This window comes from Hyaena hyaena, unplaced genomic scaffold (genome assembly GCF_003009895.1).
Source record: "Hyaena hyaena isolate Hyena2069 unplaced genomic scaffold, ASM300989v1 scaffold_86, whole genome shotgun sequence".
Lineage (NCBI taxonomy): Eukaryota > Metazoa > Chordata > Mammalia > Carnivora > Hyaenidae > Hyaena > Hyaena hyaena.
Genome location: NW_024080721.1, coordinates 1,946,489 through 1,958,272, shown reverse-complemented (window position 1 = coordinate 1,958,272; position 11,784 = coordinate 1,946,489). Strand labels below are relative to the sequence as shown.

General features: G+C 59.6%; 1 protein-coding gene across 2 annotated transcripts; it reads left to right on the top strand.

Annotated features, from left to right (window-relative positions):
- The first annotated feature begins 6,680 nt into the window (after positions 1 to 6,680).
- On the top strand, positions 6,681 to 11,583 carry PTMA (prothymosin alpha). 2 transcript variants are annotated; one of them, XM_039234567.1, is made up of 5 exons: positions 6,681 to 6,918; positions 9,649 to 9,720; positions 9,972 to 10,068; positions 10,514 to 10,587; positions 10,837 to 11,583. In XM_039234567.1, the coding sequence occupies exons 1-5, from the start codon at positions 6,874 to 6,876 to the stop codon at positions 10,882 to 10,884; spliced, it is 336 nt and encodes a 111-aa protein (XP_039090498.1). In that variant the 5' UTR covers positions 6,681 to 6,873; the 3' UTR covers positions 10,885 to 11,583. The 2 variants fall into 2 exon arrangements, with proteins under 2 accessions (XP_039090498.1, XP_039090499.1); XM_039234568.1 differs by having other exon boundaries at positions 6,682 to 6,918; positions 9,975 to 10,068.
- The last annotated feature ends 201 nt before the right edge of the window (positions 11,584 to 11,784 follow it).

Sequence of the window (11,784 nt, the reverse complement as noted above, 5' to 3'; positions counted from 1 at the left end):
TACATTTTTTCATCCTGAAAATCTCGATTGAGGTAGACCTCCAACATAGTGCCTATGGCCCGAGACTGATCACCACCAAGGTGATAGATACTTTGGGGGTGGGGGGTGGGGCTCAAGGCCACGTTGTGGCCAAGGACTTTGTCCCTCAGAGCACTGTGGGCTTGTGAACAGCCCCCGGAGCACGAACGAGCAGCCATGCTGCTTTCTCCCTGGGAGCTGCGCCATGTTCTCTCCGTTTAGTGAGTGGGAAAACTGAGACCTTGCCAGGATCCAAGTGGACTGGGAGGTGTCTGGCTGATGCTTTTGAGGTAACACTCTTAAAGCGCCTCAGGGGCAAGAGATGGCATAATCTGGGGAAAGCCACTGAGCGCCATGCAAGGCCTGGCCCCAACCAAGCCATTGAGAAGGGGCCGCAGCTGGGGAAGGTGCTGGGGCCGCTCTCAGTTCAGGTGTGTGAACTCTAGCTTTCGTCTCAGGCTTTAAGTGCACGAGGAGCTCACATTTCCCTGGGAAAGGGGCCACCAGCTGCCCTTCCCTGGGGAGGCTTGGGTTTTGAGGTAACGCTTCATCCCGCTTTGAGGTTTTCCTGCAGCATCGTCCCAGTGAGAGCTTTGCTTTTTCTCCCCTGTGAGATTCTCAGAAAACCTCTTGGAGGGAGTATTTCTTTTTCGTTCATTCTTTCTTTTTCTTTTTTATTATTTATTTTTGATAGAGAGAGAGCGTGTGAACACGGGAGGAGCAGAGAGAGAAGGGGACAAAGGATCCCAAGTGGGCTCTGCGCTGACAGCCGTGAGCCCGATGTAGGGCTCGAACTCATGAACTGTGAGATCATAACCTGAGCCCAAGTCGGACAGACACTCAACTAACTGAGACACCCAGGTATCCCTAAGGTGGAATTTTTTTTTATTAAAATACATTAAAAAATTGTTTTACATTTATTTACTTTTGAGATACATGGAGAGACAGAGCACAAGCAGGGAGGGGCAGAGAGAGAGGGAGACACAGAATCTGAAGCAGGCTCCAGGCTCCAAGCTGTCAGCACAGAGCCCGATGGGGGCCTCAAACCCACAAGCCATGAGATCATGACCTGAGCGGAAGTTGGGCGCTCCAGTGACTAAGCCCCCAAGGCGCCCTGAAGGGGTCTGAGAAATCTCCTCTGTTCTAAAGACCCTGGCCTCCACCTGGATCTAGAGACAGATTCCCATGCTCACCACTGTCACTGCGCATGTCAGCCTTCCCGGCATATGGCAGCTGAGAGCCCTCTCCGGAGGGTGCGGGAGGTCCTGATCCGGGCGCCGCCAGCTTGCTCTGTGATCTCCGTTAAGCCCCTCAATCCTTCTGTTCTGCCATGTGCAAACCAAATGCTCCCAGCGTCACCCCGGGTCCTCCATGGCAAAGACGAGCAGAATCCAAGTGGGGGGCTGTTTTTGGATCAAGGGCCACAGGACCCTTCTTGGCAAGGCTTATAGATTTCTTCAGAAACGCCATTCTTACCAGCTTGTCGATAAGGACTGAACCAGTGTGACCAATGTGTCCCAGGGTGCCTGGGAGCTTCCGGGTTGTAGCGCTGTGTCCTCGAACAACCAGGAGAGCTGGTCACTCTGTGCCTCCATTTGCTGGGAGAGAATGAGTAAATTCTGGCTGGTGGTCGAGCCTCCATCCCTTACACCTTCTCCCCCCAAACAAGGCTGCAGGAGGCGTCTCTGCCAGGGGTGAAAGCGAGACCCATTGGAGACGAAGAGAGATGAGGAGAGCGGACACTCCAAGATGCCTGTCCCCCGCTTCAAGCTTATGTGGGCTGGGACTTCTGGCCTGGAGGGGACACACTGACCCTCATCGGGGGCCCCCTGGCGGCTCCTGTCTGGCTGGGTTCCTGTGTGGGGCCAGGTGGCAAGAAGGGACAGGTGTGGAGATGCCCATTTCACTGCCTCCTCATGTCACATAGGTGTGTAACCTTCCCTTGTATGCGCTGCCCTCACAGGCACTCACGGGCAGGGAGACCCAAGTGTGCCGGCACACGTGCTCCCCTCCCCCCCCAAGCACCTTCACCTGCCAGCACGATGCCAGGCCCACACACTCAAGACCGGTAACCAGAGCTTAAGCAAAACACCCACGGAGCTTGAGCTATGCAAATAGGCATGCGCGCGCACACACGGATGGACGCAGGGAAGAGGGGCTGGGAAACGGCAGGGGAAGGCAGAGGATTCCTAGAGGCAGCATGGGGGGGGGAGGGGGGCACGTGCACGGGAGTCCAGAACTTGGCACCATAGCGCGAGTCCGCTCAGGAGGCGGCGGTGGCCATGGACACGGCACACGTGTCCCGCACCTCCCCCGGCCTCTCTATCTAGTCTCCAACCAGAGCCCCAGTTTGGCATCCGTTTGGGGGCAGGCCCTGAACGTCAAGAGATGGCCCCCACCCTGTCCCTGCTGGGCACGAGCCTCCCGGGGCTGCCAGACCCGTGTAGGTACCAGGGCCTCGTGGCCTGGCTCCCCGGGAGGACGGGCAGGCCCGGACGTGCCGCACAGGGGAGCAGGCGTGTGGGGGGTGGCTCTTACACAATCCCGTCCGGGCTCGGCAAGGCGGGAGAGTTGAAAGGCCCCTAGCAGCGACCCCCCCCACCCCAGGCCCTTCTGCCCGGGCAAGGAGACCACAGCCTGAAACGCGGGGGTTTCTGAAGGGCGGGAAGGTGGGATTTTTGGAGGCCTGCTCCACTCAGGCTGCCTCCCAGACTCTGTCATTCTTCTGAGGCCGGAGGGGCTGCCAAGCGTGACAGGCACCGAATCGTCGGCTTCCAGAAACTCCGCTAGGCTGGTGCCCTCATCTCCCACCGAAGATGGGAAGAATTTGCTGAATATGGTTCCTTTGCCCAGAGACCTGCAGACACTGAAACCAATCCACTTAGGAACAGGCAGCAGCTGGAAGATGGGGCCCCGAGAAGACGGGTGGCTCTCCGGGATGTGCCAGACACTATCTGAAGCACCTTCTGAATATTAACCAGTTCAATTCCCACCATAACCCTGGAAGGTAGGCAACTATTACCGTCATCTCCATGTTTTAGAGGTGAGGAAGTGACTTGCCTAGTTTCACACAGCTGGCATGTGGCATGACTGGGATACGAACCCAGGCAGTGTTACCAGCGTGTGTCACCTTTTCGGTGTTTTGGGAATCAAGCAGAATTGTGAGGCAACCAAACGAGGACTGCATTGGAAATGGCTTAGGAGCAAGGATTGAAACTTAAGTGCCCACAGGGCCAGACAGGTGAACTAAGTATGACTCAGAACTGGCAGGAAGGCGCCTGGGGTCCCAAGTGGAGAATGTGTAGGCAACCCAGAGGTTGTTCTTATCCAAATTCCTTACAAACAAAACTCGCCCGGAGGCCCTTTGGGGCCCCTGCCTTAGAGAAGGTCTAACCTAAGCCTAGGGCACCTCTGACACGGGGAAATGTGGCCTAACAGGGCATACCAGCTCGTCTTGGGAGGTCTGAAAGGTCACAGAAGCAGCCAAGGACAGAGAAGCATCAGTGAGTGGAAGTGACAGAGGACAGAAAGAACGGCCATTCAGAAACAGCGAAGATGTGGGCTGCCTGTCCCTGGAGGAAGGCAGGCTCTTGATAGCCTAATAACTCCATCACTTATGAGCCCAAGGAGGTCCAAGGAGGCCACTTCTGCTCCAGGATCCATCTAACAAGGCAGAGTCTTCCATTTTAGGATTTTAGTCCCAGCCTGGTGACCGATTCACTTGGTTACTTCAAGTTCCTTGCTATAATCCTTAGTCTGCTCTTTTGACTCGTTACAAGTAAAGTGATATCATATTGGAGGCTGAGAGTACAAATTTGCTGATTTTCAATTGGTTTTCACCTACAAAAACATCAGTTTCATATGATTCAACCCTATAATTGTCCTGTCTACCTTGCAAGGTGCAGAGGATAAATGAAAATGCTTGAAGCATGAGCCAAAGACTCACTGCTATGTACACAGCAGGCACTCAGTGAGTGCCTGCTGAATGTAAATACTGGTTCCAGAACCAGGTGGGCATGCGCCTTCCTTACTGCTTCTAGCAAAGCCAGCTGCTTGGGGGGACAGGGTCAGGCAAAGCAGTTCTTCGAGGGAAATTCACTCACCCAGCTCTTTCCAGATATTTGCCACATTGCCCGCCCCCGCCCCCCACTGGGCCAAAATCCAGAACAGTCATGTCCAGCTTTCAGCTTGGATATAGAGACGACTGACCAAGGTCACCATCCAGGGAGGTTAGAAGCTTCAATTGATTAGGTGTGGCACAGATCAAGCTCTCGCTGCATCTGGGTTTTGTGGACTGAACAATTCCTTCTAGGGTAAACCAAAGCTCAACGGATGCACGGAAGGTAGAAGGCGCTATCCTGCCTCATTCACGATGCCGCACGATCCTTCCACTTCTTGGAGACTGTGGCACAAAGGAGGAGGTCACAGCGGCTGCGGACAAGCCCTTTCCTCCTTTGGGGCGAAGGGCTGCCCCAGGTCCACGCCGCAATAAAGGCAGCTGGCCGAGAGAGGAAGGGACCGAACAAAGAGTTGGGACGCGTGGTCCTCGGGGATGCCATTGCGAGTCCCTTGGATTGGCGCGCGCCCACCCTGCGGAAAATCCCACTTCCAGCCACTGGGGTGCCTGGGGGCAGGACTGCGACCCGCAGACGCCCCCTCCGCTGCCGCGTACCCGGGACGGGATGGCGACCTCCAGGAAGCAGGAGGTGGCGCGGTGCTCCCGCCCTTTCCAGCACCTGTCCTACGTTTCTCCCGGCCAAAGGACAGGGAGCCCGGGCTTCTCTCTTCCCAGAGAACAAGTCGCTTGGGAAAAGCCTCAACGGCCAGAATGACAGATGTGAACCAGGATGCGGGCCTGACGCGTGCGGGACCGCGGAAGCGGGGAGGGGGCCCAGACCCAGGGGGCGCCCCGGCACCCCGCGCCTCCTCCCGGCCGGGCAGCGCAGTCCGGGGCCATAGGAGGCAGCCAGGCGGATGCGTGCGTGGTACGCTCAGCAAAGGGAGTCTCGAGGTGGGAACGGGATCTGCGAGCCCCTGACCTAAGAGAAACAAGAAGGGCGACTCAGTCTCTCTTCCCGTTCCTCACTTGAAGCTCTACTGGCTTTGGCATTCGTCCCTCCTCCACGACTTAACACTCCGGGTTTTCTCCATTCCCAGATCGGCAGCCCCAAGAGATGGACAGCAGAACCTGCCAATGGCAGGACGCAAAGCGTCAACTTTGTGTTCGCCCGCCACTCTCAGCCAGTGTGCGCCCGTTTCTCCGGAGTCCCGCCTTCCGTGTCGGGCGCCCCCTTCTGGCAACAGGGGGATGAACCCTATCTGTCGCCATGTTGAGTGCGGCACAGCTATTTGTTTATTTATTTTTCTGGAACATTTCCCCACCTATTCTAATCTTTCTTCCTATACGGCTGGTTTCTTAGTTCGACAACAAAGTGCGGTTGCAATAAGGAGGGTGTAGCCTGCGGTTTTCGGATCTCCTGCATGGTCGGATCGCCACGTCACGCCACGCTTGACGAGCCCGGCGCCATCTTGAGTGTGGCGCCTTGATGGTTCCCTTCTCAGGGCTCCGCGTGGTTCCCTAAATGGCGCCCCAAACTTCAAGGAGTCCCCAAGGACTAGCCCAGCTGGTCTAAAGGACGATTATTTCCCCCCAGTAAACTCTCAGCGTATAAGCCCATGTGCCCCTCGCAGCCCCTTATGTGTGGTGAGGGAGGGCAGACTCGATGGCCGGGCCCGGCAAGAAGGCTCCCCGAGGCTGTCACGACGGCAGTGACCGCTCGAGGGAGGCGCCGTCCGATGCCCTGGAGTGCGGAGACCGCGGTGTGGTGCGACGCCCGTGGGCTGTCTTGTTCGAAGGCAGGAGCCTGTACCGGCCCACGAGTCCCCTCGAAGCACGAATTCCCAGAGTGTGTGCTTGGCACGGAGCCCGCTCGTCGGTTGGCTCAGGCGGCCAACATCGGGGCTGGTGGTGGGCAGAGGGGTCCCCTCTTCAGAGATTCGGGGCGTGAGGGGCTGGGCAGAGAATGTTGACGACGCAGAGACGGGGCGGACTAGGATCGTGGGTCTCGGGCTCGCGCCCTCAATGCTCACCGCAGGGCTTCCGCCCACTTGCCCTGGGACAATTCTTGAAGGTGCCCAGGGGCGGGGGGCGGGCACCTCCCCGGGCACTGCACAGGGCACCGCCCCGGGCGAGCGCAGCCCAGCACCCGGCCCTCCCCTCCCCCTCGCTGGCAGCCGTCGTGAGCGCCGGCCGCCGCCTCCCCCTCCCGCTCCTTCCCTCCCCCTCCCTCCCCCTCCTTCCGAGCAGCAGCGGGGAGGGGAGGGCGGGGGGGAGGGCTGGGCGGGCAGCTTTGCCGCGCTTTGGCTTTCTGCGTCAGCAGCCCCAGCAAAACAGCTGCGGGAGCGCGCGCCCCGAGCGCGCTCGCGCGCCCCTCCCCCCACGGCGCCGGTGCAGCTGAGACCCGGCAAACTGAGGCCCTGAATGACAGTGCGGCCGGCGACTGCGCAGCGCGGGACGCACCAAGGCACTGCCGCTTTAAGCACGCTTGCCCATTGTTCGGAATCGGGCCAATGAGCGAGCGCCCGCTCCCTGTGCTCGGCCAATAACATTCGGGCAGAGGAGGCCGAGCGCCGCCCACTAATCTATATTAAAGGTTCTGGCGCCGCGTGAGTTCCCCACTGGCTGCTCTGAAAAGCCATCTTTGCATTGTTCCTGCGTCCGGCTCTCCGTTCGCCGCAACCACCTCCGCCGCGCGCCTCCTCCGCCACCCCGGACTCCGGCAGCTTTGTCGCCAGAGTCCTCGAACTCTCGCTTTCTTTTTAGTCCGCTGCATCGGATCACCGGCGTGCCCCATCATGTCAGACGCAGCCGTAGATACCAGCTCCGAGATCACCACCAAGGTGAGGCTGGACGCCGCCCGCCCCTTCGGGGTCTGAAGGCTGCCGCCGGAGCGGTGTTTGGCGCGCGGCGGCTGAGGTGCCTCAAGCTCGCTGTCGTTTCTTCGTGTGGAGAGACTGCTCGCCCCCGGCCTAGGCCCCCCGGCAGCCCACTCTTTTGTGTGCGGGGGAGGGGGCGGGAATCGCCGCGGGCAGACGTGATGCCCGTCGAGGAGTGGGCCGGGCGCCCTCGGGATCCCGGGGGCCGGGCGCGGGGGCTGAGGGGCTCGGGTGATGGGTGTTGCACAGCTCCTGAAACTTGTTTGTGACTCGTCTGAATGGTGGCGGGAGTAGAGGGGCCGGGCTGGGGGTCGTCAGCCCGTAGGGCGCACGGAAATAACTTTGAAACTCGAGCGCATTTGGAATCGGAAGTGCTGGGGGGGGGCGCGCGTTGCAGGCGCGGGTCGGCTGCGGGAAGTGGCGGCTCCGCAGCGAGCGCCCGCCGGCGGCGCTGCTCTTTGTTCGGAGCCGGGCCGCCTCGTTTCGCGCCTTGTAGTGGGTCCGAGGAGGTTTATCGGGACTAAGGTCTGATAACGCGGAGTGGGGCAGCGGCTCAGCCGGCCGCGACGTCGATTGTCTCCGCGGAGGTGTGATGGTCTCCTCCGCTCTGGGGGCCCTCGGGGAGGGCGGGGAAAGGCGTCCTCCGTGGAGAGTGCTTCGAGAGCAGCCGCCCAGCGTCAATTCAGCAGTGCCGGGTTTGGCTGTAGAGGAGGCGAGCCCACGCGCCGTTGGGGAGGAAACGGAAAGTGAAGGAACGGCGCGCCGGGTCGATGATGGGCGCCCCCCGCGGCTGCCCGGGAAGCACCGTGTGCGCGGCCGCTCCGGAGGCGACGCGGACGAACAAAAGCTGTGTCCGCGGCTGCCCCGTTGCGGGGTCGAGCCGGGAGCCGGGGGGTGTTCGGGAGACTGGTGCTGCGGGTTCACTGCCCGCGGTTTTGAGGTCTTGGCGCGTTTGGCGCAGTTCTGGTCCTGCGCGCTGGGTAGTTCCCGCGGCCCGCGCGGCGAGCGTCTCCGCCCTCGGCGGGAGCGCGGCACTTTAAGGCGGATCGGCTTTTTTACCCTGAGGCTCTTGTCCGCGCCTCACTCGTGCCCCTACGGGGACGGGGACGAGTCACCTTGGCGTCTCCTTAACCCCTGTGCCCCTGGCGTCACCTCTGGCTCTCTCCCAGGGGTGACTCCCCCTGCGGAGTGGAGCTGGCGACTGAGATCTCCGCAAGGGCTCCAGCCGTCCCCCTCTGGGCCCAGTCCGGGAACTAGTTGAGGGGTGGAGGGTCGGCCTTCCCCAGTGCGGACGTCCGCGTTCGCTTCCCTTCCAGGTGACTTCCCGCCGGGAGCAATAAATAGCGCGGGGAGCGCGTCCCCGACGGCCTCGGGCTGCGGGACAGAGAAAGCCCCGTGGACTTCGGGGCGGTCTCCCGCGGGACTTTGCCCGCCAAATGCAGAGACGCAGGCCCGCGCGTCGAGGCCCGTGGTGGGGGCGTCGAGAGACCCGGAAAGACTGGCGCGCCAGTCGCGTAGCGGCGGGGCCGGCGCACCCCGCACGCTCCGGGTCTCCAGGGTCAGGGGCGCACTCGGCGGCCCGGGGCCACGTGCTCCGCGCGCGCGGTGCGTGCCGAGGTCCGCGCGCAAAGCCCGCCGGGCGGGGGCTGCGCGCCTGCGCGCCGCGTTCTCCCCGCCCCCACCCGCTCCCCGGGGCTTCGGCCGCCAGGGGGCGGGAGCGGGCGGCGCCGGGGTTCGCGGCCGGTCGGCCGGGGGTAATGGGGCCGACAGGTGCCCCGGGGCCGCTCACTGGACGGAGGCCGAGCTGCACGGGCGACCGGCCCGACGCCTGTTGGTGCTGGCAGCCGGATCGGCAGTGCCAGGTGGAAGAAGTTACGGGGCTTCGGGGCGCTCCCGACGGCGTTGCCCTTTGGACCGTGTCCACCCCTCGAGGTGAGGCCAGACACTGAGAGCCGCCGCTCGGACGGCGAGAAGCTGGGAGGGAGATGGGGAGCTCCGGGCCGCGCGCTTCTGAACGAGGGTCGAGTCGCCTAAGCTGGGGTGCACTTCGCGGCAACGGCCTGCGACGTTCTGGGGCGGTTGTCCTATGTAGGGGATGGGTGGGTTAAGACCTGCACTTTTGCAGGCCCCCGCGGCCTTGGAGCTTTTAAACTCGGCTCTGAGGCGGCCTCCCCAGTTCTGCCTGTTGGCTTCCTCGCCTTGCCTTCCCAGGCTACCCCGCCCACGGGAGTCCTCCCCGCAGCGCAGGGCCCTCCCTCCATTGCCTTATTTATTTATTTATGGCGCATACCTGCTGTCTTCCAAGGAGGATTTGTGGGAGGCGGAGCTCCCTCTGGTTGGAAACCAGTCTGTGATGGGTGTGAGAGTGAAGTGTTCCCGGGCTCGTCTGCCCGGCCAGACGGGTTTAAGGCTGTGGTGCCACATGGCTCTTTTCCTAAGAAGCGTTAGTCAGGGACAGTGGGAGCAACTGGACGGAGCTCTTTCTGGTGTGTTTCTTAAGGGTTGAGAAATCGGAGGAAACCCTGACCACAGGCACACTGGGTATCCTGTGGCCCTTCCTTCCATGTTCTCAAGTGTAATATGGGGCTGTTAGGACACCCCCGTCAGCACTGCGTACATGCTTTGAGTCCTGGGCCTCTTTGCCAGCCCTGGGTTTCTCAAAAGACTTACCGGTCCCCTCTTAACTTTTTGAAGGACTTAAAGGAGAAGAAGGAAGTTGTGGAGGAGGCGGAGAATGGAAGAGACGCTCCTGCTAACGGGAACGCTGTGAGTGTCCACCTTACCCATGATCCCTAGTGGCTCCTGGCCCGAGAAGGTCTCACTCCAGCTTGGGCTTAATCCCGGATAGGGGAGGAGGGCAGTTCCTGCGTGGTGGTGCCCTGGTGGAGGTTAGGAAGGTGGATTGAGGAGTTCTCTTGGCTGGTCTGGGGGTGTAGACGCATTGGTGGGGTCGGGAGGAAGGGATGGGGCAGGATTGATGGTCCATTCTCATTAACCTGGTTACGTTTTCTGTCGAGGAGAATGAGGAAAATGGGGAGCAGGAGGCTGACAATGAGGTAGATGAAGAAGAGGAAGAAGGGGGAGAGGAAGAAGAGGAGGAGGAGGAAGGAGATGGTGAGTAGCCTTGTCGGTCTCTGCTTTTGGGGGGTACCTTTCTCTTGCTTTGTCTGGGAAAGGGGCAGAGTTGGGGGTTTCTGTGGTTGGAGGCCGGTGGACCTCCTGTAGCCGGGTTTGTACTGTGGAGTTAGGACTCCGTTGCGGGCTTGTGAGGCGAAGCTGTGCCCCACACACCCCACACTCGGGATGCCTTCCACGCATAGATCTGTTCGTCTGTGTGTCTTCTTGGGGTGCAGCTACTTGAGCCCGTTTTCCTCCTCTGAAGACCTGTGCCGGGGTGGGTGGTGCAGTGAGCAGGCGTCTTCCCTCCCCTGGCCGTTCTGTTAGTGGCAGACCCCTGAGGAGCTGTGGTCTTGTGTCCCCGTCCCGTCCCCCCCCCCCCAAGTTGTGGCTGTCACCGAGTGGGTAGGCAGTGCCCTTACCCTGGGGTTTGGTTCTGCAGGTGAGGAAGAGGATGGAGATGAAGATGAGGAGGCTGAGGCAGCTACGGGCAAACGGGCAGCTGAGGATGATGAGGTGGGTTCCGGCTTGGGTGGGGCTTGGTGGCCGAGGCCTCGCTGCCTGCGGGGCCGGTGGGGTCGGGTGGTGCGGTCCCGAAAGACTCCCTTATCTGGAGCAGGACCAGAAAGGAACCTCGGCCTCCCTTCCCAGAGCTCTGGAAGCCCCTGGAGTGTGGCCAGTGCCTGGCCCTTGCTTGGCGCTGCCAAGCTGCGGGAGGGCCTGGCGGGCTGGCTGCAGGGGCCTTGATGGTCTTTCTCTGCCCAGGATGACGACGTCGACACCAAGAAGCAGAAGACCGACGAGGATGACTAGACAGCAAAAAAAGGAAAAGTTAAACTTAACAAAAAAGGCCACCGTGACCTATTCACCCTCCACTTCCCGTCTCAGAATCTAAACGTGGTCACCTTCGAGTAGAGAGTCCCGCCCGCCCGCCCCACGCGGGCAGCGCCACCCGCAGATGACACACGCTCTCCGCCACCCAACCAAAACCACAACGTGAATTTGCAACAGGGGAGGAAAAAAGAACCAAAACTTCCAAGGCCCTGCTTTTTTTCTTAAAAGTACTTTAAAAAGGAAAATTTGTTTGTATTTTTTATTTACATTTTATATTTTTGTACATATTGTTAGGGGTCAGCCATTTTTAATGATCTCGGATGACCAAACCAGCCTTTGGAGCGTTCTCTGTCCTACTTCTGACTTTACTTGTGGTGTGACCATGTTCATTATAATCTCAAAGGAGAAAAAAAACCTTGTAAAAAAAGCAAAAACAACAACAAAAAAACAATCTTATTCCGAGCATTCCAGTAACTTTTTTTGTGTATGTACTTAGCTGTACTATAAGTAGTTGGTTTGTATGAGATGGTTAAAAAGGCCAAAGATAAAAGGTTTCTTTTTTTTCCTTTTTTGTCTATGAAGTTGCTGTTTATTTTTTTTGGCCTGTTTGATGTATGTGTGAAACAATGTTGTCCAACAATAAACCGGAATTTTATTTTGCTGAGTTGTTCTAACAAAGCTGTCTCAAGCCTGTTTTGTCTGTATTTCAATTTTCTTTAGACCCGAGGAGGGGGCGGAGATGGGAGGGGGAGGGTCCGAAGCTCAAGCCCAGCTACCTTTCCTGGGGATAGTGGGCCGGAGACCCCAGCTTCCTAGGAGGGATGAGTGTGCCCTTTGGGTGGCCATGGTCAAGGGCTGAGCTGCAGCACTTGTGGAGGA

Coding starts and splice junctions, on each gene's coding strand:
- PTMA (XM_039234567.1), top strand. CDS start 6,874: ATGTCAGACGCAGCCGTAGATACCAGCTCCGAGATCACCACCAAG. Junction 6,919..9,648: donor GCTCCGAGATCACCACCAAG/GTGAGGCTGGAC, acceptor AACTTTTTGAAG/GACTTAAAGGAGAAGAAGGA. Junction 9,721..9,971: donor CTCCTGCTAACGGGAACGCT/GTGAGTGTCCAC, acceptor TTTTCTGTCGAG/GAGAATGAGGAAAATGGGGA.